Here is a 22816-nt window from a genome sequence, read left to right as displayed (position 1 = left end):
TCTGTCCTGGATTCCCAGCCCCCACCCCACCTCCCCACCCACCCATGGCATGCAGTGACCACTTCCTGGTTCTGGCAGCTATGGGAACCTCATGATCCCACACCCAGACCTCCTGGCTCCGTAACCCCATGCTCCAGGGCAGGACCTGGCTGTGACCTGGCTATCTATGAGGACAAGTATAAAGATGGAGGTCGTGAACAACCCTGAGACTGACTGAAAGGGAGAAGGGAACCTCAGCATCCTTGGAAGCTGGCTGCGGGCATACTAACCCTAGGTCTCTCAAGACTCATTTTTAGAATGCGGTTATTATGGGGACACACCGCCGCTGCCATTCTGGGGCTCAGAGGGAGAAGCAAAAACAGCAACATTTCGGAAGCAAAAACAGCAACATTTCGGAAGCGCGGGCAGTCTCCACATGGTTTATTTCGTCTTGGCATAAGTGACAAACATGAAGGGTTTACAGTGTTTATGCCTAGGATAGAACTCAAGCGTTAGCACGGCAACTATGTATCCAGTAACAGCTGGCCTGGCTGCCCCTTCAACAGGTGCCGATCTTGACTAAATGGCAGCATGTGAGAACTAGTTAGTAGGTACTGGTTGGAGATTTACCGAGCATGGTGAGGGGGCGGTGGGGGGGGGGGAAGGGGGCTGCAGTCTCACATTAAAATACACCTAGACTGTTTCTTCTGCCCAAACCAGTCCACAAAGCCACGTGATGCGGCTGGTGGGGAGGGGGGACCAGTGTCCTGCCATCTCCCAGTACAGCCCTCTTCACGGGTGTGGAGAGAGTATATATGACATGGCCGCTTGGATAAAAGCAGATGCAGCGAGAGAGCTGGCACAGTTCCACTTTCAGCGTGGGTCATTACTTCCCTGTGACTAAGATCACAGAAGAAACGGGGACTTTAGAAAATTTTGAGAATCAAAATGAAAACAGTGAGTTAGAGGAGGCATCTAAAACTGACACAACACCAGAGAGCGCTTTGTCCCCCATCGGCCACTGAGACACTCCCGATGGTCACGCCCTGACTCACCTTGACTTCATCAGACCCTCAGAGGCTTTCAACTTCAACACTGGAGAAAGTCTGCCAACAGCTGGCCCAGGCACCACCCGGATCACTAGAGATCACTGTGCATTGTTTTGTTTGTTTGTTTGTTTGTTTTCCGACATAGCAAAGCCAATACAGGTAAGAAATTATAAACAGCCAGCAAATTTTCCACAATGTTCATTTCCCTAGAGTAAAAGAAGCTCCTGCCATCCTGTCCTTAGAAACCGAATCACCACATTCCAAGTCCATGAAGCTGCCAAGAGTCTGTGCTAGAGGTGGGGCTTGTCCCATGCCAAAGTACAAAACAAAAAGAAAACCAAGAAACATTAGCCCTGTTGCCTAGGATCCCAAATGAACCCTGGCAATACAAATGTAATTACCCATCAACCAAACAAAAGGTCAATCCTTTTTGTGTGTTAATCATTTTCCTCTTGAGGCAGCACTGTTCTCTAGAACACTTGGGATGTCAGTGTGCAAGGGTTAATGTCCTGAGATTGTGAAATGGGTGTCATAAGTGCCTTATTTGACTCTTTTAACTGATAGCCCTATCTGTGCTCACACCAACCATCCTTCTAGGTGGAGTTAGATGCTGAGTGTGACCAGCATGTAGAACACGAAAGGACCTACCCTGGTTCACACACCGGAGGCACATCTCAGAGATGCCTGCTCCCCTTATTACCAAACCAAACACCTTATAGAGTTCATGTCTGTTTATTGGGGTGAGGGTAGGGGGGCACAAGGGTCAGTGTTTACTGACAGGCTCTAGAATCAGCTGGAAGATGGGCCTCTATGCATGCCTGTTGGGAGTTACCTTGATTGCATTAATTAAAATGGAAAGAGCTACTCACTATGGGCCACACCATTTCCTGACTGGGTCCTGGGAATGTTTTCACAGAGAAAGGGAGCTGGGCAGTAATATGCATTCAATGCTGTCCCTTGACTGCAGATCAATATAACCTGCTCCCTCAAGGTCCTGCCCTGGTGATGTCCACAGCATGAGGGACTGTAACCTGAACTCTGAGCCAGAATAAGCTCTCTCTCCCCTAAGTTGCTTATGTCAACATGAAATGACTCTAAGACAGATGGGTAGTAGGTCTTCCCAATCCCAAGAACAAAATGTATGTTTGCTAAGACGTGCCAGGGCCTGTAGTATGTTTTCATATGGGGTCACTATTTAAAAACAGGATATAAAATATATGCTCTCTATAAATGGATTGGCCACACATCTATTCGTGATCAATGAACTAATTTTCCTTTCATGACTCACAAATTAATACATTTACCCTTTTGACTTCCTTGGGTTTTGTTTGTGTTCTGTGGGGCGCAAGAGCATGCCAGTCCTCACAGGAAGACTCCCCTGTCTGGTATACATCTGCCCTCTCATGTCACTCAAGAGGCCAAATTTCAAAAGTGAACATCAAAGGAATGATTTCTGAGGAAAAAGCTACTTAACAGTATTTTGTAAGTTTGGTACTTAAGGAATGGAAAATGGGGACCATTTCATACAAAAGTGTTAGCAACAGAAACAAAACTCCAGAGAGAAAAGGCTACAATATTAAAAGGTGTATCTTTCTAAACATTGCTTCACTTTGCTCATCTGCAGACCTTTCTCCAGGACCCCTTTAAGACAGACCAATAAAACCAGGCCATAAGAAGTCTGTTTTTCTTCCCTAAGATGATTAACCAAGTTGCCAAGACATTTTCTTGGTTTATGAGTAATCACAAGCAAACACAAAGCGACCAGAACACACAAACAGAATCTGAAACCTCCATTCTCCTGGGTCATACAGAATAACCACGTGGGTTGTTTCTAAACACACTTCACTGTGACCTTTCAGAGCAGACTCTTAAAGTCTGACCTATTTCCCAGCTAACCACCGACTTCTATGGAGATGACATGGTGAATGTGGAGTTTCCTCTATGTATGTTCTAGAAACTCTCGACGTGTAGGGACCCTGCTGTAATAAAACAATTAGGCTAGATGTGGAATCTGAACCAAATGCATGGGAGCATGCATTTGGTCCCTAACATCTTAATAAATAGGAAGCCTTGTCCGTATATACTCAAAATATATGACATCCTAACACACGAGAAAAAAATGAAATGATTTGGTTTTGGTCCTTGCAAACTTCTCTGAGTATGAGATTCCTTTCAACTCTATGAGGGTATTTTGGAAGTTAGGTAAATGTCACTTACTTGCTAAGCTACATTCAAAGCACATGTATTTCTTTCTCCTTGTCCTACTCCCTAGCATATCACTTTCCTACACTTTCTTGGGAGACGGTTGTCAGTTCATCCCCCTCACCAAAACCACAGAAGACATGTTCAAAACATAACCGAGCAGAGAGCTCAAACCGTGCGACCATCAACACATGACTTTAACTTGTTTTAGGGGGGAAAGCTTACCCTAGTTCATTCTAAAAAAGGGGAAGTAGGGAAGCATTCAGAGCCTGCCGTCCTAGGGTCCTTTCAGTAAGAAGACTCCCTTGCTGGCCATGCTTTCCCGTTCAGCATGCTGCCGGATAGCATGTCATCACCAAAGACTTCAAATCTAAGCAAAGATAAATGACCACTCTCAATAATAACATCCTCTCCACAGTTGCCTCAACGCATGCTTCGGCTCTAAAACACAGGCCTGGTTGTGTGTCTGTGGTTGGGCACCGTATGTTTGGGACTAGAAACCATGCTGGTCAACAAAGATTCACCTTCAGTACTTGATGCATTACTCTTTTTCAAGTTACGCCTCCCACAGTGAACTTTTCAGGTCGTGTAGATCTTAGAAGCTATGGTTTTACACCTCAGTGTGGGTTGATGCCTGGCCTACTCTAGGACCCCATTCAGGCTTGAGAACCTTGCAGTCACTGGTAAGGAAGGGACTGAGCAGGCTCCTCATCACACCTATGTCCACCCTTGCATCTGGCTTCATCCGTGGCCCTTAGGCATCGGTTTATCTGCATCTTCCTGAATTTTATGCCATCAACCCCACTAACCAAGTGAAGCAACAGGAGAATCCAGCGCTGCAAAGCGGGGCTTAAAACAGCATTGCAAAAATGTCTTCAGAACCAGCCAAGCTTCTACTCGCAAAGCGGTGGCATGATGCAGTGTGGCCAGCAGCCTGCCCTCTCCATAGCTCCCTCCTTTCCTGTGCTCTTTGCCCTCCCTCCCCACTGGGGGGCCCTAGCCCACTTGCACAGCACACCCCCCCCCCCCCCCCGGCTGCTGGACCGTGGAGTTGCCCAGCTGATCCTGTCCTAGGCGGCACCCTGCTCCCCGCGGTCCGGTTTCTCAGGCAGGTTGAGCACAAATGGAAACAGTACGCCCCGGACATCCAGAGGGGATCCTAGGGGTTCGGGCTCAAAGCTGCCACCAGGTCCCGTTTCGCCGCCAGCCTCAGTGTCCTGAGAAGGCACGTAGCGCCAGGTCCCCGCGCGGCTCACACAGTAGATGGTACCGTCCAGGGCGACGCAGCGGAAGGGCTGCAGGCCTGATGGAGCGCCAGGGGGGCGCAGGTGCACAGCACACTGGCTCCATTGCTTAGCCAGGCAGTGGTAGCGGAAGACGCTGACCCCGCCACCTGGACCGACCGCAGCCTGAGCGTCACCACGGCTCCCGCACAGGTCAAAGCGATAAAGGAAGCCGTCGAGGGCCACCATGTCAGCAGAGCGCTCTCGGCTGCTGCTGCACGGGCACTCCTGCCACTCATCACGCCGGGGGTCGTACTTGAGCAGGCGGTAGAACAGCGAGCCCCCGGACACGTAGATCTCACCGTTGCAGGTTGCAGCCTCGTGGGCCACTGCGAAGGCGCCCCGGGGCAGAGGGGCTACCGCGGTCCAGCGGTCCGCTCGCGGGTCATAACGCTCCACGCTGAGCAGGCACTCTCCGCCCACGGCGTACAGGTGGCCGTCCAGGGCCAGCAGCTGCACTTGCGAGCGCGCCTGGCGCAGTGGCCGCACGGTACTCCAGCAGTCGGTGGCCGGGTTGTAGCAAAACACCTGGTCCGACGGGCGCGCGCGGCCATCGGGACCCGCGGGAGCCACACCGCCCGCCACGAAGAGGTAGTTGAAGAGCACGCAGAGGCCGCAACCGCGCGTTGGAGCGCCCTCGGGCAGCCGCGTCAGCTCGCGCCACTCCCCGGCCTCCGCCTGGTAGCAATAAACGGCCGCGTCCCCGCGCGACTCCGCGTCCCCGGACGGGCTCTGCGGACGGCTGCCCGCGCGCTCCCCGGTTGGTCCGAGCGCGGCGGCCAGCAGGCTGGCGCGGCCCGAACACAGGCGGCGCCGCAGCAGCAGATCGCGCTCGGCACCGGACAGGCGGCCAAAGACGGCGGGCTCGCGCAGCACCTCCAGGTAGTGGTCGCTCATGAAGCGGTAGGCGGCGTCGCGCAGCTCGCTCAGCCGCTGCCGCTTGCCCGCGCTCAGCACCTCGTAGCAATTGTCCAGGCTCAGTTGCGGCGCCATGGCATCGGTGGCGCGCTGCGCAGCGCCGGGCAGCTGGAGGCGGCGCGCGCCGGCCACCACCTCGGCCACGTTGTCGGGCCGCACGCCCGCCATGCACCCGCTGTACGCGTCGGCCAGCAGCAGCCGCAGGGCGGTGAAGCTCACGCCTTGCACCCGCAGCACGTCCCGTGACGCGCGCGCGCGGAAGTAGTCGCTGCGCGCCGCCAGCACCGCCTTATGAGCCCGCAGCCGGCGACCCGCCACCTCGATGACCAGGTCGGGTTCTCCGTGCGCGGGCCCGACCCCGGGCGGCACCGGCACGGGCTCCCCGAGCTCGTCTAGAGACTCCGCAGGACGCGCGTCCTCGTGGCGGGAAGGGGGCTCCTCCGGCGACGCGGGCTCTTCCGGGCGCGCGCACTCTTCCGGGGACTCCGGGGACGCAGAGCTGCTGACTTCCCACTGCGTCTCCACCACGCGCAAGTCGCTGGGATGAGGAGGAGGAGGAGGAGAGGCCTCGGCGCCCTCCGCGGCAGAGGCGCGAGACTGCGGTGGGGAGTCGTCCCCGGAGCTGAAACACAGCGAGGTGCTGAGACTGCAGGGTGTCTGCGCCGCCGGGGACGCAGCGCCCTCCTCCTCGCCTGGCAGCGGCAGGCTGTCCTCTCTCGGAGTCCCGGGCTCAGTCCCCGGGTAGAGGACGAAAGACGCCACAGAGTTCTCCATGAGTGGGTTGTGTGTTGTGTGCAGTCTCTACCAGCTCAGGAGTCACACATGCCTGGTGGAGGCTGGGCGGTCGTTGCCCTGGGGTCTTTGGCAGCACACCCTTTCCTTGGCACCAGATCAGATTTCACATATGTCCACCACCCCACACCCCTGTTCACGGCCACTCCCACCTTGCCCTTCCCACTCTCCTCTCCTGTGAGGAGGACGCGCCCAACTCCCACTGAACTTTTGAACCGCGGGATCCTCCACTCTGGCTATATCCGTTGGGGTGGAGGTGAACCAACCAGCTTGGTGCCAAAGAAGTTTTGCTGCAGTTTGCACGTCCCACAGCCCTGAGCTGCGGCTGTCTTGCACGGCTCCTCTGGAGAACTGAGGTTAAGGGCTGGTCCACCAAGACATGCCCTTCATTTGACTCTGTGTGAACGAACCCACTGTGTCACCTTGCCTCACAACGCTGTGGCCCCAAGACCAGCAAATCCTCTCTTAAGGGGCTGTGACCACATTGAACCTAGGCTTCAGCTCTGTTTGAGCCTCCAGCTGTGCAGCCCAGAGTTCAGCTAAGGTGTGTCTCTCTGAGTCCTGGGTGGCAGCTCTGCACCCACACTGTCCACTTAGGGAACCACTCCACCTATGGGTGGGTGTCTGGAAAGGCAGTTGCTGTGTATCCCAGGCCTTCTTCGTGTGCCATCTGGAGCCTGCCTCGGCTGCTTCCTTTGTGGGGTGTCAGGTGCCCACATCACTCTCCATATTCTTGCTCCTGTTCACAGAAGGAAAGCGGGGAGATTTGAGTTTCATCGTTGAGTGCAATGGTTTTACCCCAGACCCTCCATCAGTAGCAGTTAGTAGTCTCTGTCTGGCCAAACGTCTGATTAGCACTGGAGTTTGGTGGAGAGGAAATACATAATTACTCAGCTCCCCCCCCCCCACTTCTGGCACAAGACTAAGAAGAGCCCAGTTCAGGCAATAGGTGCCACCAAAAGAGGCTCTGACCACAGTAAAGAAACCCCAACATGTGGCTAGTTCCATTAAGTTGGACATCGCCAGCTATCAACATCAAGTTTTAGCCTAGTAGAAGTATGTTCAGAAGCAAGACCATGTGTCGAGAAGCTCAGTGTGGCTACAAAACCTCATTAACTTTATTAATGTGTTGGCAGTCTCCCTTGGCTTTTCTGGACAACCATCTTACTCAATTACAACAAGTATGTATCAAATATTTGAAATCGTCTTCAGTCAAGGATCGGATCCTGGGGCTCCACCTGCCACCTGTGGTCATGACTGGAACCGGGTCTCTTCTTCAGAGAGGCAGTTGCCAAAGAGCATGAAGGGGGTAAAGGAAAAAGCAAGGCAAAGCTGCAGAGGTGTGGGAGGGGGTCAGGACCCTGCAGAATACGAGGCAGAGTTCTCCTGCACTGGCAGCCACTGGTGCAGGCCTCCCTGCCTTGCTGGAGGGGACTTGAGGGGCAGGACAGTGTGGCCCAGTTTTCTTCTAGCCTTCAGAAGAATAGGAATGAGGGGAGACAGCTCACGGGCTGGCACTAATACAGAGAACGCACTTGCCTCCCCAAGGCAAGAAGTAACATTCAGGTACTTTCCTTGCACATCTCCTGACCTGCTGCGCGCACACACACACACACACACACACACACACACACACACACACACACTATTATGTAAATGCTGTTAGAACTTGAATGTGAACTGTCCCTCACAGGCTTATGTTCGAGTGCATGGTTCCCAGCTACTGTTGGGAGAAGTGCTATTGGATGGGGCTGTGGATGCCTGAAGAAACTGGCATACCTAACCTTTCAACATTGCAATAGAATGTTGTCCTCTATAGCGTTCCTGCCCGGAGACCTGTGCAGTCAATTTAACCCCCCCCCCAAAAAAAAAAAAACAATCCCCTCATGTTTTAAGTTATAAATCTGATTTTAGGCCACATTCATTGCTATCCTAGATACATGTGTGTTTAGGAGCCGTGGCTGTGGCTGTGGCTGAGTTCTAGACCATACCTCTTTCCCAACTACTTTCCTGCTTTCTGATCTGCTAAGACACGACAAACCCTGGGCAGGCTCTCACCATCATAGACGAAGCCCCAGCTGTCATACCTACCCCACGGTAGTGGACTATAACCCTTTAAGCAGCAAGCCCCCAAATCCTTCACCTCTGAGGGTGTTGGTCAGGTGTTTTGTCATAGGGATGAAGAGAATAACAGAAGAATGTAGTGTGCAGCACTCCCACCCACACCGGTTCTGTAAGCCACTTTGCCACTGACAAGCTTATTATGGAATTTGGAGACATCCCGTTCCCTCCATGCGAGAACGGTTTCATTTGGCATGTTCACTCTGCCCATGGCACTGCAGGAAGATCCTCAGGAGGGTGATGCTAGGAGTCTGGGGACCTGAAGCCTTGCTCACCAGGCCCATGGGTCAGGAGACTCCAAGGAGGATGGGTACAGGGCATGATGTCCTCTGGTTGACCTACGACCACCCCAAGGAAGCCTCCATCCAGCTCTCCGTCCGTCCAGGCATCAGTAGGACTTGTTGGCCCCCAGCGATGAGGACGTGAGGATGACTGCAAACACCAGAGGGATGGGTACCCCAGCACCCCACGGGCTATAGAGCTTTTCCTCCAGGCTTAGCCACTGAAGGAACGTGAAGTCAGAAGCAGGACACGCTTCAAGTCTCACGTGGAAATGTCTGGAAACCTCGCTGTATGAGACAGAAGCAGAGCTGGCTTTCCTGGTCGGCCCATTCTTCACACTGCCTCCAGGAGGAACAGCAGACTGTCACCTTTAGAATATCTTCTGACTTGGGAAGTGGTCTCAGAACTACCTGGTTCCCTGGCTTCACAGCCTGAGAGAAGAACCAAACAACAGAAGACTCTAAAAGGGCAGCTTGGGATTGGCCATTTAAAGGTCCTAAATTCTGAAAGAATGTGCAGTAAGTGAGCATTTTACTGTGCCCATAACTAACAAAGTCTCCATGCTGAAGCTATGCTAAGGCAGTGGTGTGGCTGGCCCACACCTGTGGGCCTGTCCCTGTTCAGGAGACCTGGGATGGAGCTGCCTCTAGCTCCTTGTCATTCAGGAAAAGGAAACTCAGCTACCTCCAAAAGCATGCTTGCTGCGTTCTTAAGCCTATGTGGCTCTTACTCCTGACACACATGACCCCCAACATGACTTTCGGAAGCATATTTCCAGAGTATGGCTTTAACGGTGTCCCACTGAATTCCTCCATGTCCCATGCTACCCTCAGCACAGACGGCAGGATGAGTTGGCTGAGTCCTGTGGTCTGAGCATGGCATGTAGCACACAGCTCATGTAGCCTTACTCTGCTCCCTCCACCAAGAGCTCTGCTGTCGCCCTGTGACAGCCAGTAGCGTGCACACACACACACACACACACACACACACACACACACACACACACCCTGCAGCAAAACCTGTCAACCACACCTCTGGGAAGCTGGTGCTGAACAGGTTCTGAGCAATCTGACAATCATGCTGTCCCACATTAGAGCCAGGGTCACACTTCACAAGCCTGGTTACCTGAACTGGGAGCTCAGGCTGGCTGCACAGCTCCCCAGCTCCAAAAAGAGATGGAGGTATTGAACTTCCCCAAATGAGCAAGACAGAGAGGTCCTTTGCCTTTTGGAGGTGGCATTAAAGGAGACTGGGTCTTATCACCTATTACCACAGCTTAACCTGAAAACAGACAGCGCAGCCGGCCCATTTCCACACACAAGCCCTCACTAACAAGACGGGACGGCTCCCTGGACAGCCAGTCAGTGGGAATGAATGCCTGAGCTTCCTGACTCTGGTGTGAACACACTTCCCTCCTGCGCATGTTTGTGTACAACAGTCTTTGGGAAAGCAGTGTTAATTGTACAATTAAAACAGACACATTCCCATTAGAGGATTAACTGTAAACCATACTGGCTTTGAGAAGTTACCCAAGTTTAAGCAAATAGAACAAAGAAAGGTTCCACAGCTGTGGCCCAGCTAAGACCATTCTTGTGGAATTGCAAACCAGATGGGATTTGGAAATGGAAATTTCCCTGCTTTGTGGTCAGCTCTAGGGCGAGAATTCCTTGGAGACTCCTGCTGAGCGCCGTCACCATGATGGCACAGTAATTGAAGCCTGCCTGCTCCTGACCTTAGGACAAGACTCTCCTCAGGCAGCCTGTTTGACCAGAAGACTGCTGGGAAGGAGTGTGCCCAGGCAGAGGAGGGGAATGAAAGGCAAAATCTCCTTCCTGACTAGTCAGGAAACCATGCACCACAGCAAGCTTTTAAATGTAATTTACATAGCATTTCCTCTGTAAGAATATGACCTTCTAGACCTTAAAAGTATCTAAACAATATTAAGTTTCTGTTTATTTACCATTTATATGAATAAAAATGTAAGACTGTATGTGGCTTCCCACTGTGGACACTGGGCTATATGGTTATTAGTTTATTCAAAATTAAATGCTATGCTTTGCTGTAATGCCAGTTGTTAGAATCCTTCAGCTCGTTACAACCAGCTCACTTTGTTGATGGACTTACAAGCCTGAGGCAAACTTCAATGATATGCAGTACTTATAAGACAAACCTCCCCTGTGTCTGTCCCACATCATGCCTGTGTCTCCCACACATACAGGACCACAGGGTCTCTGGAAAAGGTGTCTTTGCTGTCTACCTGATGCTTCATAGTCAAGAACCAATAACTGCATCCGGGATCCTTGAGCCAGTAGATGAGACTCAGAGCGATGTGTTTCCTCCCATCCCCACCCATCAGACACTTCTCTGCTATAGCAGCTCATGAGACAGTAAGTGCCCACCATCTCGGGATGGTAGCCATGAAGAGATGTAATGTGTATGTCAGAGAAGGCAGCCTTGTCTAGGAATCTCCATTCTCCTGTGAGCCAAAATTCTTATTCCTTAAGCTCATATTCCATGGCTGGTGTGTGTGTGGGGTGTGTGTGTGTGTGTGTGTGTGTGTGTGTGTGTGCGTGTGCGCGCGCGCGCGCGCGCGTGAATCTCAACACATAAGTAAAAAAAAAAAAAGTCTAAGAAATGAAAATCACAGGGGAGAGAACACTGGTCAGATCCCAGACCTTCATCTGGCTTGCAGGATTCTGAGGTCTGTGAGCCACATCCCACCAGGACTCATCTGGACATGCTCCCACAGCTGTGGCCACCATCACAACCATGCACAAGAGTAGCAGAGTAGCTACCACTGTCTTGATTTAAGACACACACAAAAAAAGTGTTCTGTGCTCAGAAATATTAGGTGCATGGTCTCAAAAGACCAAACAAAGTCCAGCAGTGGGCCCCACTATTGCCCCTGCACAGTCCACAGGTGGCCTTGGAGAGGAGAGCCAAGGCACTTGGCATTCCTAGTCCTTAAGTTAGCAAGCCCATGTGAGCTAACAGGACTTATTCACTGGCCAAGGTGTTTAAAGGTTTACACTCTCTCAGTCACATACTCTAGGCCCCAGGGTTTTACCCTGTGTGCACTGTGATGCTAGGGTCAGGCCACACTGCATAATAGAGAGGAGGCCGGATTCCTTCCCATGGGATCCCTGACCATCACCAGATGAGAGCTATTTGGAGGGATCTGAAGTATCATGTAGAGAGATTAAATTCCCACTAATCCAGTTGGACACCAGGTCATGAAATCATATATGTTCACAATCTGTTTCCTCCACCCAATCGTGGATGTTTTTATATCCAACTATTCTGAAACACACGCAGGGCTTAGCTTCACATCATATAGGATGCATCTTTACTTTACTTTGATGTGATGAGATGCCTAGAGTACCACACTTGAAAGGGGATGGGGATAAGGACCTGCCCAAGGATGGGATCATTCGAACCAGGTGTATAGAGCAACCTGATCCACCCCATCTCTAGTACAAGGCAGCCAAACTCGCTGGGATCAGACTTAGATGTATTGACAGAAAAGGGTTGAAATTAAATGTTTGTCCACTCAAAGCATCCAAGGGTCAGATGACTCAAGCTGTGCCCCAGACTTCTGTGGAGACACATATCCAGACACAAATGAAATATTATGAAATCCTAAGTGTCTGCCCCTCCTGGTGACTCAAGTGGAAAAAAGGAATACAAACTGTAAGTCTATCTTATATTTATAGCTATAATGTCCAATTCCTAGCACTGCCTGAATCCGCCTGATTATGGAATCTCTGTGAGTCCCAAGTCCAAATCTAACATTTTACCAGTGACAGCTGCTAGTGTCAGAAATGGAAGACCAGCGAGACCAATGAATCTGCAGCCTTCTCAACCAACCACTTAGGTTCTGACTGATCCTCCAGAACTGGAAAATACTTAACGAGTAATCATCAAGAGAGATGCACGGAACACCTACCATGTACACAGGGCTGGGTACCTGGATGAGGCAAGACATCAGTTAATCCTCACCCTCTGGAGCTGTATCAGGAGACAAACTAAGCTGGCACGTTTTCAAATGGAATCTTACGCCAGCTAAGAGTGGACACAAGACCTAGTACTGTGGTGATATTGTGTTCCCCAAAATATTGTGCACCCTAGTAAACTTATCTGGGGTCAGAGAACAGAACAGCCACTAGATATAGAGACCAGAAAATGGTGGCACACACACCTTTAATCCTAGCATTCCAGAGGCAGAGATCTTCCTGGATCTCTGTGAGTTTAAAACCACACTGGAAACAGCCAGGCATGGCGACACAAGCCTTTAATCCCAGAAAGTGATGACAGGAAGCAGAAAGGTATATAAGGCATGAGGACCAGGAACCTGATCTGGTTAAGTTTTCAGGCTTTCAAGAAGCAGTTCAGCTGAGATCCATCTGGATGAGGACACAGACGCTTCCAGTCTGAGGAAACGGGATCAGCTGAGGAACTGGCAAGGTGAGGAAACTGTGGCTGGTTCTGCTTCTCTGATCTTCCAGCAATTACCCCCAATACCTGGCTCCAGTTTTGATTTTATTAATAAGACCTTTTAAGATGCGTGCTACGTCATAATAGGATCTAACTTCCAGGGCAGGTGATGCTCCCTGAGAATATGAAATGTCTGCTGAAGCCAGCAGAAGACTCCAGGGGTAAGGCCTGTGGAGTGAGTCTGTGGAACTGACTTCCATAGGAGAGTGGCCAATGGACAGGAGAGTGGCCAATGGACTGTAAGGAACCTCAGGAGCCAGTGGGGCAGCAAGATCTTGGGTGGCCACAGAGTTGTCACCTTGGTCACAACGGGGACTATGAGTGGCTTTTAAAGATTTTTTTTTCTTTTTTTTTTCTTTTTTTGGTTTTTTCGAGACAGGGTTTCTCTGTGTAGCTTTGCGCCTTTCCTGGAACTCGCTTTACAGACCAGGCTGGCCTTGAACTCACAGAGATCTGCCTGCCTCTGCCTCCCGAGTGCTGGGATTACAGGCACCACCCGGCTCGGCTTTTAAAGATTTAAACCAAGCAGTAATGTGCAGGGGGAACCTGACTAGTCTGTCCTTTCAGATAGGAACAAAAGAGAAAAGATTTTGACTCTTAACTTACAGCACCGCTAACTCTACCTTAAAATCAACGAGCTAAAATCAGCACGGGCCAATCCAAGTGAATCCCACAAACACTATTCCGACTTTATGAAGATTTACCAGATGTTACCCTATAATGCCATGGATGGGCTTTGTAAAATACACACATGCTGCTTGTCATTTATAAAGTAGAAAACACAGGAAGGGGGGTGAGACGGGTCTTTGTGCAGCACATCCTTGTGAAGTGCGGGGGCATTTCCTCCTGCTCTCTGCTGTGGGGCTTCTCAGGATGAGTGAACATCAAAAGGCCCAACAACAACACGTCCGATCTCAGGAACACACGGGAGGGGCCTCCTTTTTGTTTCTTTGATATTTTGCATGTGTTCAAAGTCTTTTCGTTTATAATTTGTTATTCTGAATGTTCCAGTGGCAGGCTTTTCAGCAAGGAAAAGTGAGCCGGCCTACACTAAACACAGGGTGCAAAATCCCAGACAAAATAAGATTGTCACCAGGCAGCGGGGCATGACGGGTATAAGTGACTTCGGCGGTTACTCACGTCCTAGGCAAACGAAATAGAGGAAATCAAAAAGAACACTCACGGGGTAAGTTCTAAAGTTCTAGGCTCTTGGGTTTATTAAACTGACGCTTGCACAAGATCACACAATGGCAGCAGGGTCAGGGCTGCCTACGCACCGGCAGGTCCCATCTGCATCTTCTAGTCAGCACAGAAGATGACAGGGCTTGGATAAACTTAAACCCGGCAGGAGCCCCCAGCCAGCCTTCAGCTTCCTCGCTCTCCTCACCCACTGTGCCTGCATCACGAAAAACTGTCTGCTCCGTTCTCAAACATAGGATATTATTGAACTGGAACTTCCTGCTCAGCCTCAACAGCAAGTGTTAACTGCTTCGGGTCCAGAGAGAAAACAGGATTCTTTTCCTCACAATGATAGTGTCCAAACTTCCTGTTTGGGTGTCAGGAAGAGGAGGCTGGGAACCGATGATACTTACTGAAAACAGGAAGACTGGGGTGGGGCACCCTGGTTGGTCACGTGACGGTCTCCACTAACTAGGTTAACTGGCCGTGCAGCAGGGCAGAGACGAGCAGGGTTCTTTTCAATGACAGTTTAACCACTGCTGTGGAAGTGGGCATCAGAATGGGTAAGGCCCACCCTGAATGGGTAAGGACAAGAAGACCACTTCCTGTCCCAAGGTTCCGAGAGATGGAGACACCTGTGGATGCAAAATCTGCCTAAGATTAGGCCCTGAGATGAGCTTGGCACTGTGAATTCCAGACACGTTCACCACCATCGCTGACTTCTCAGTGGTTGCCAACACACTCACCTTTATCTCGTTTTTCCCAACACGCAGGTTTGAAGGTAGCCTCTGTAGAACATTCAGGATGAAGGGACCTCAAAGTCAGCACAAGACACCCCAAGACCAAGCTCTCAGCACAAAGGAGATTTATTATCCCCAGAGGGACAGAGGGCAGGGAATAAGAGACAGAGACAGGAGATAGAGGATGAGAGAAACGGAAAAAGGAACAAGGCAGATAGGGAAGAGACATCTGCCCTGGAGAGACAAGGATTGCTACTTTGGGGAGACAGACGTGGCCCTCAGGAAAATGGCGGTTTATGAAGGAAAAGGGGGAAACCCCGTGTTAGGATGAGTTGGTTAATTTTGATTGGGCGTGTTAATGAGGGTGGTCAAAAGGGGGCTTTTGATTGCTGGGCTTCAATACTTGGATAGCTGGACCTTGGCAGTCAGCTTCAGGAGGAGGAAGTGGCCAAATCAGGGAATAGACCATGGGGCTAGCTTTAGGAACGAAATCTAAAGGCTTGTGAAGGTAGAGGGAATGGCGGAGAAGGGGAAGGCAAAAACTGTCAGCACTTTGTGCTGCCATGCTCGGGCCTGCTAGAGTCTTTCACAGGGACTCTGCTTGGGCCAGGGACTCTCACTTCTGCAGGTAGCCTTCCAATAGACATCAGCACCTTCTCTCTAAGGGGGTCTCGAGAGAGTGGTCCAGCCACTTGGACCGGCCTTGGCACTTTTCATTTTATACAGGAGCTTCCTCAGTCCTGAGAGCATATTCTAGACACTCCTAAGAATTCTTTACCATTCTTTATCAGTTATTTATTCATTCTTTATCAGTTAGCAGCAGAGAAGGCACGAAGACAGGCACCACGTTGAAAGGAGCAGGTTGAGTTTTAAGAGGGCAGCGTTCCAGGTGTCCCTCTCCTTTGAGAGGGGAGGACACAGAAATTAACCAAGGCAAGCAAGCAGTGGTCTCAGGCAGGTTCCTGTTAGCTCTGGGCACCCGCAGCCTCCAAGCCAAACAGACCTACATGTTCTGTCAACCTTCCAAACAAACAACACCTGGCTCCAAGAACAAGTGAGTTTGGCAACTTAACACTGCCTGTCTGATAAACTGATCTCTGCTTTATCATTGTTGTTGCTATTTGTGCTGGCTGGTTGTATGTCAGCTTTACACATGCTACACTTCGCTGAGAGGAGGGAGTCTCCACTGAGACTATGCCTCCATAGATAAGAATGCAGGCAAGCCTGTACAGCATTTTCTTCATTAATAATTGGTGGGAGGGGCCCAGCCCATGGTGGGTAGTCCCATCCCCGGGCTGGTGGTCCTAGACTCCATAAGAAAGCAGACTGAGCAAGCCGTAGGAAGTAAGTCAGTAAACAGCTCCCCTAAATGGCCTCTGTCTCAGCTCCTGCCTCCAGGTTCCTGCCCTGCTTGAGTTCCTGTCCTGACTCCCTTCAGTAATGAACAGTGATATGCAAGTGTGAGCCAAATAAACCCTTTCCTCCCCAAGTTGCTTTGGGTCATGGTGTTTCATCACATCAACGGTGACTCCAATTAAGACTCCAATTAACGATCGTTACATGTGCTCCGGCAGCACAGAGTGCCTTGGTCTGGCCATCAAGGTTCTGATTTAGCCTGTTTCATTGGACGCAAGCACAATTACCCTCAATCCCTCAGGCTCCTTTCACACAGTAGATCTCTCTGCCACCTCACTTCGTGCAGTTTAACCTTAGACATCCCGCCTCTCACAGGCACTGTTAATTGAGTCTTCTCTCTGGAAAACAGCCTCAATGTGCTTTTTGGGGGAAATTGAACCCATGTTACCCCTGAGGTAAGTACTGGCAGGTAAGGCTCACTCCTGCCTTTCCTTCAGTCATTTGTTTTGTGGTCCTAGTTGCTTCATCTCTTTCTCTGTTAGACTCCCATATTAGCAAGTCTACTGCAGGTGTCTGCTCTGTGTTTCCTGTGAGGATACCTCACTGAGCGAACCCTCCCCCGCCCCGGAAAACAATCAAGGAAGAGAAACATGGGGCTCTATGATTCCTTTTCGGCAGAGCGCAGCACCTTTGGGAACTGTCAGCATTTTATTTACAGCAGCCTTGCGGAAGTCTGAGTAAAGGAAACACTTTGTTCAGATGGGGTGTGCAAACTCAGCCTCTGTCCAGCAGCCTGGGTCTCCAGAGAGCCCTGGACACAGGGGATGTTTCAAGACAACTGGAAATTGGATGGAGTGAGATGGGGCCAGCTCCAGCTAAAGGAAACAGATACAGTACAGGATGAAACAGCATCCTAGGCTCTGGGGGTACTACCGGGCAGGACACAGGCAGAGAAAGTCACTTAGCTGCAAAGAGCAGGCATTGCCAAGGAGAAGGAAGAGATTTGGAGAGCCAGAACCAAGCTACTGCTAGCTTGTACCTGGCTGTCTTGGGATAGCTGTGGGCCACAGGCCTATCAGCCTCTTAGATCCCCCTTCTCACCAAGAGATGAGAAAATGGTTAGTTTTATCATCCATGTAGGTGTACCACACTATCCAGATGTTTGGTCAAACACCAGTCTATAAGTCACCTGGAACACCTTTTAGACAAGACTAGCACAAAGTCAGCAGACTGAGTAAAGCCAGATGTCCTCCATTCTCTGAGTAGGCCTTCCCTGGTCGGTCCAGAGCTTAAAGAAAGAGATGGAGGTGTCTGAGGAAAAGAGAATTCACCCCCCAGGCTCACGCTGCACCATCAGCTCTTCCTGCTGTACTAACCCATTTTCTAATTGTAACTGAATACCTGAGCCAGGGAAATTTATAAAACATAGGAAGTCATTTATCTCCGAGGATCGGGAAGTCCATGGGCACAGCTCTGGCTGTCTACATGGCTTCTGGCGCAGGCCTGGCCAAAAGCAGAGGGTAAGTGATGCCTCCAGAAGAGGCAAAATGTGAGGGCCAGGCTCACAATGAACCAAGCGCTACAAGAGCTTGCACATGGCCGCGCCAACCTCCAAGTGACCGAGTAATCAGGAACCCAGCCTCCAACACAAGCCTTTCAGGGGACACTTCATACCCAAACCATAACTGGGACCAAGCTGCACTGTGAGCCGTGTGAGAAGAAACCACATTGAGATCTCAAGATTTGGGCCTCTGCCTGCTGGGCTGCCCCACCAGTGGGGGCTCGGTTGTGGCTAATCTTCACTGTCAGTTTGACTGGATTTGGAATCATCTAGAAGACGCCTCGAAAGAGAAGACCCGCCCTGAAAGTGGGCTGAGTAAAGGAGGAAAAATGAAGCACATCCATCCTCTCTGTTCCCTGACTGCCACTTCATGTTCTTGCAGCCGGGCCTTCCCTGCAGCATGGCCCCATCCTGCCATGTGGCTCCTGCATCAGACCATGAGCCAGAACAAGTCCCTTTGCCCTTAATTTCTTCTTATTTTGTCACAGCACCCACTCCCACACACATGCCTGCACGCTCACGTCCCAAGGCTGTTTGAACATTAACAGGATTGACAGTGACCCTGTACTGCCCGTTGTGGTACCTGTGGGTGTGGGGCGAGCATCTTCCCTCCTTGGTACATAGGCCTTCCAAGGCAGCTCCTTCACCCAGTAACCTGACTTAAAAACCCTGACCCCCACAAGAATGTCAGGTATTGAGACTGTTCACCCTCATCTCATGGGGTGGGGGTGGGGGAGGTGTTGAATGCAGCAGCTGGAGGTCTGACTGTGACAAGTGACGCTTTCCAAAGACACCTCTTAGATGTGACTTCTTCAGTGCTCTCCCTGGGGTATGAGATGACACAGTTCCCTGAGTGGTGGAGTTCTATCTCTTCCTTCAATCAGCAGGCTGTGACTTGGATGAAAACGACACTATGTGATTCAAGGCTTCTCGGGAAAAGTGGTCCAGCTTCTATGGGACTCTTTCTAAGGACATGCTCCTTATAGCCCACGATCCACCAGGGAGCAAGTTGGCACACAGATAACTAAGAGGTCCAGCTGCCCCCGCCCAGCCATGCCAGAAGAGAACAGCAGCTTTCCGTGACTCAAGCCCTGCCTACAGGCTACCACATCTGGCACTGATTGGCAGACATACCACCACCTCGGAGACTGCAGGATGGCAAGCAAAATGAATGGATGCTATTGTCTAAGCCATCGAGTTTTCTCAGAGAACCTGAACAGGAGTCTTGATGCTTGAACTACAGACTGTATCCTATGGTGGTGGGAAGCAAGTGAAGGACCAATCTCAGAAGATGGGTGTCCCAAATGGCGGTGCTGACCATTGCATCCAAAAGCAGATGTCACATCCTGCATAGAGACCACCACACCAGCAAAAGCAGAAGATGGATGTGGCTCAGAGATCCCAGACACAGTGAAGGCAGACACCAAAGCTGTATGGCTTCTGAACCAAAACAATGACCCCCAAACATCCCTATGAGGCCTTTTATTTATGCAACATCTTACCCACACCTGCCAACTTTCAGGATTTCCTTTTGACTCAGGATCTCCATTCTGTAAAACTGAGCCACATGTGACTCCATTGGGACCTCCAGGATCGAGCTTCATCGATGTTATGTGAACTGAGGTTACAGACAGACCCTTGACAGGCTCTCCAAGGGCTCCTCTCTGGCCTTCCCTAGTGATCTCACACTGCAGGGCCTTTGCACATGAAGTCCCTGCTGAGGCACCATACCAATCCCCTTGCCACACCAGGAGCCTTCATTATGTATGTTTACGGGATGTGTACACTCCCTTCAGTATTGACAGGGCATGCTTCATACCTTTCACTGCTTCGAGTCTAAGATGCACAGGCAGAGAGATGAGGCCATGTTACCCAGAATGATGTACCTAGCAGCTAGAATCATACCATACAGCAGACATCAAGGAACACTACTGAAAGAGTGTTCAGCCATTGAACAGTACTCACAGGACTTGAAGCAGCTTCGGTTTCCAAGGAAGTTTTTAATTATGATACTACGTCTAGCGGGAGCCAGAATGTTCCCCAAACATAAACTCCTAGAAGTTTGCATTTTATTCTAAAAGTTGTTGGCTGTAAATACTCTACAAACATTGCTGCTACTGATACTCTCAGTGTATAACCGAAATAGTTTCAAGAGAAAAGCTAAAATTCGAGGCCATCGGTGAGCTAATAACCCGTGGCTTCCAGAACAGGGCAGACATGCCTGGATTAAGGGGACTCACAGGAGGCTGGGCTGGTTTCCACTGGAGGCAGCCTGCCCTGCTCCATGCAGTCCCCATACCCAGCTGACTCAGTCTGTTCTGACCACAGCGGAGATGCAGGGCGGTCCAGAGAATCATTGCAACTGCCTAAGTGGATCCAGATTTGCACCAAGCTGTTATTACACAGTAATCTATGCCGTTGGTGTTTAGGAAACATCTGAAATATGAGCTTCGATGGAGCGCTTTGCAAAGGGAGAGCTGCTTGGCTCAGGAAGCATACTGCAAGGAGAGAGACGCTGTCCAGTTTCTTTGTTCATGCTGTGACTCGTACTGGAACATACCCCAACAGAGACCACCGACAGCGGGGAACAAAGTAGTGATTGATCTCAAACCATAGATCTAGACCCTTCCATCCTCTCAGGGCGTAGTGGCCCCCAAGATGGCGTTGCCAGGAAGGGCTTGTAAAGAAAAAGGACACATTTAATGCTTTCTCCCTCCTCCTAAACCAGAGATGACCAACGTACTGTAAGCAAAATATTTTCAGCATTTCCCCTCTGTATTTTTCTAATGACATGATGAGCCATTTCTCGTAGCTGACATTGAAAAGCTGTCATCGAACCTTAGCTGAGTTACACCAGAAGGGAGCATTGGGAGCATTGGAGCACCTAGTCAATCAGCGCGTGCAAGGGGGGGGGGGGGGGGGAGGGAACGGGACTGGTTTCTCCCAGCAACTCTGGTACCCGGGGAAAGCTCCTTTCTGCCTGGCAAGACTTGAGTGGGGAGGGTTCTAATAATAGGAACCGCTCAGGATGAAAGGCTTAAGAGCCCCATTGACAGCCACGGGGTTACTAATTAGAGACTGAGTAACTGCGATTCAGTGGGAAGTGGTGGGGTGCTGGGAACCCACAGGGAACTAAGGAACTTCAAGATAAGCTCCCGAGTGGGCTGAGTGGAAGTGAAAGCACTCACCACGATGACGTGCTTTTCCTGTCTCCGGAATAGACACTAGCGGCGGCGCGTGCGGGCCCGGGCGGGTACTTATTTAGGAAAGCTAAATAGTGTTGGAGAGAAAAACCTTCCTGTCTAACTATACAGGTGCAGCGGGCCAATGGAGAGGAACTCTGCAGGATCTGCCCCACCGCCCCGGAGGGGCTGTCCCAGCCGCGCAGCCGGGCTGGCAGGGTTCCCGGAAGGCTGGGGCTCCTTTGCCAGCCTCTTTGCCTGGATCAAGGCGAGCGGCCCGCACAGTCCTAATTTAAATGCAGCGCGCTTTCCTCCTTTCCACCCCCTCCCCACCGAGCTGTCAGGCACGTACCCGCGCAGGCCACCGGGCATCCCCGACCCGCCGTCTGGCTCCACGAGCCGAGGCTCACCGGAACGAAAAGTATGGTTGTGCCGTGGCCCACCCCCGCAGACTAAGCGTGGCGCATGGGGACAGACAGCATAAGGCCCCCGGTCCAGGCGCACCAAACCATGTCCACATTTTGAGCTAGTGCCGCGTCCCTGGGCCCCCCAGGAAAGAACCCGGCGCCGCAGGCAGCAGAAAGGAGCGGCCAGATCCAGGCCTGGGAGGGACCCGCGCGGGCGACTCACTGTCTCCTGCCGCCCTCCTACGCCCCTCCCGGTGCTTACCTAGAAGGAACCCGGCCCCCCGCCAGTCCCCACCTCCCTCCAAGATCAGCGCCTCTGCCTTCCATCCCCGGGGTCCCTCCATCCTCCCAGCGTCCCGCAGGCCGCGCCCGGTCCCCCTACCTTAACGCTGGCGGCTCGCCGCTCTCCCTCCACCCCTGCGCCCACCCGAGCCCAGGACACGCAGCTTGGCCAGGAGGGGGGGGGGGGTGTCTCAGGCGCGCATGCGCGTGCGAACATTCGCGCGCACCTGTGCGAGCGCCGGCAGGGTGGAAGCGGAGATGGGGAGCCCAGGCGAACCCTCCACGCACCTGTGAGAGCGAGCGCCGCGATCCTGCGCGCCTTCCCACCGCCCGGAGCGCGCCGGGCTCCTCCGCTCCGGCGCCAACCTCCGGGGTTGGCAGCGGCCGCTCTCTCGTGCGTGCGCCCCGCGTTTGCAGGGAGCGCGAGCTGGGAGACCGCCCACGGCCCCGGCGCGCGTGCACCCCGCGGCCCCGCGCGCCGACTCCGGGATCGAGATCCACCCGCGGGGGCTGCGGCTGAGCTTGCCCTCCGAGGGCCTAGTGCGCGCTGTGCCCCGCGCCTGCCTGCCCGCCTCTCCCGCGCCTCCGCACTTAACCCTTTGCACCCCGGGGAGGGGGGGACAGAGGGCCTGGAGCTCGCCCCGAGCAGCCGCGGGCCTTGACAACTGCTCCACCGCGCACAGGGCTCCTCTAGTAAGGAAACCCAGCCACATCCGGCAGGCATGACCTGTTGAGCCCTCCTCAAACCCGAAAGGCACCCCGAATAGGTGTCAGCGGCGTGCATGGTTCCACCTAGGGCTCTTTCGGCTGTTGGACCTCCAGCACCGCATCCTGGCCCCACTTAGCATCTGTAAGAGATGATGCCACCACGCGTAGTAATTAAAAACTCATTGCCTGCATCCTGATGGTGTTTGGAATCTTTAAAAAGTCCGGGATAGTGAAGCGTGCCAACCAGTGGACATTTCCTGGTGTCTAGACAAGGCCTTCCC

The 22816-nt window shown here is 51.9% G+C and overlaps 1 protein-coding gene across 4 annotated transcripts; it reads right to left on the bottom strand.

Annotated features, from left to right (window-relative positions):
- Positions 1 to 405: 405 nt before the first annotated feature.
- Kbtbd11 (kelch repeat and BTB domain containing 11) lies at positions 406 to 22506 on the bottom strand. Of its 4 annotated transcripts, none has more exons than XM_036209531.1 (2): positions 22116 to 22506; positions 406 to 6962 (listed from the first exon to the last, which is right to left on the bottom strand). In XM_036209531.1, exon 2 carries the CDS (start codon positions 6203 to 6205, stop codon positions 4301 to 4303), a length of 1905 nt encoding a protein of 634 aa, XP_036065424.1. In that variant the 5' UTR covers positions 6206 to 6962; positions 22116 to 22506; the 3' UTR covers positions 406 to 4300. The 4 variants fall into 4 exon arrangements, with proteins under 4 accessions (XP_036065424.1, XP_036065425.1, XP_036065426.1 ...); XM_036209532.1 differs by lacking the exon at positions 22116 to 22506 and adding an exon at positions 21928 to 22002; XM_036209533.1 differs by lacking the exon at positions 22116 to 22506 and adding an exon at positions 21491 to 21706.
- Positions 22507 to 22816: the final 310 nt, after the last annotated feature.

The sequence above is a fragment of the Onychomys torridus genome, chromosome 17 (genome assembly GCF_903995425.1).
Source record: "Onychomys torridus chromosome 17, mOncTor1.1, whole genome shotgun sequence".
In the NCBI taxonomy this organism is placed as follows: Eukaryota; Metazoa; Chordata; class Mammalia; order Rodentia; family Cricetidae; genus Onychomys; species Onychomys torridus.
The sequence above is the reverse complement of the archived record's forward strand: the minus strand, read 5'-3'. Positions and strand labels throughout refer to the sequence as shown.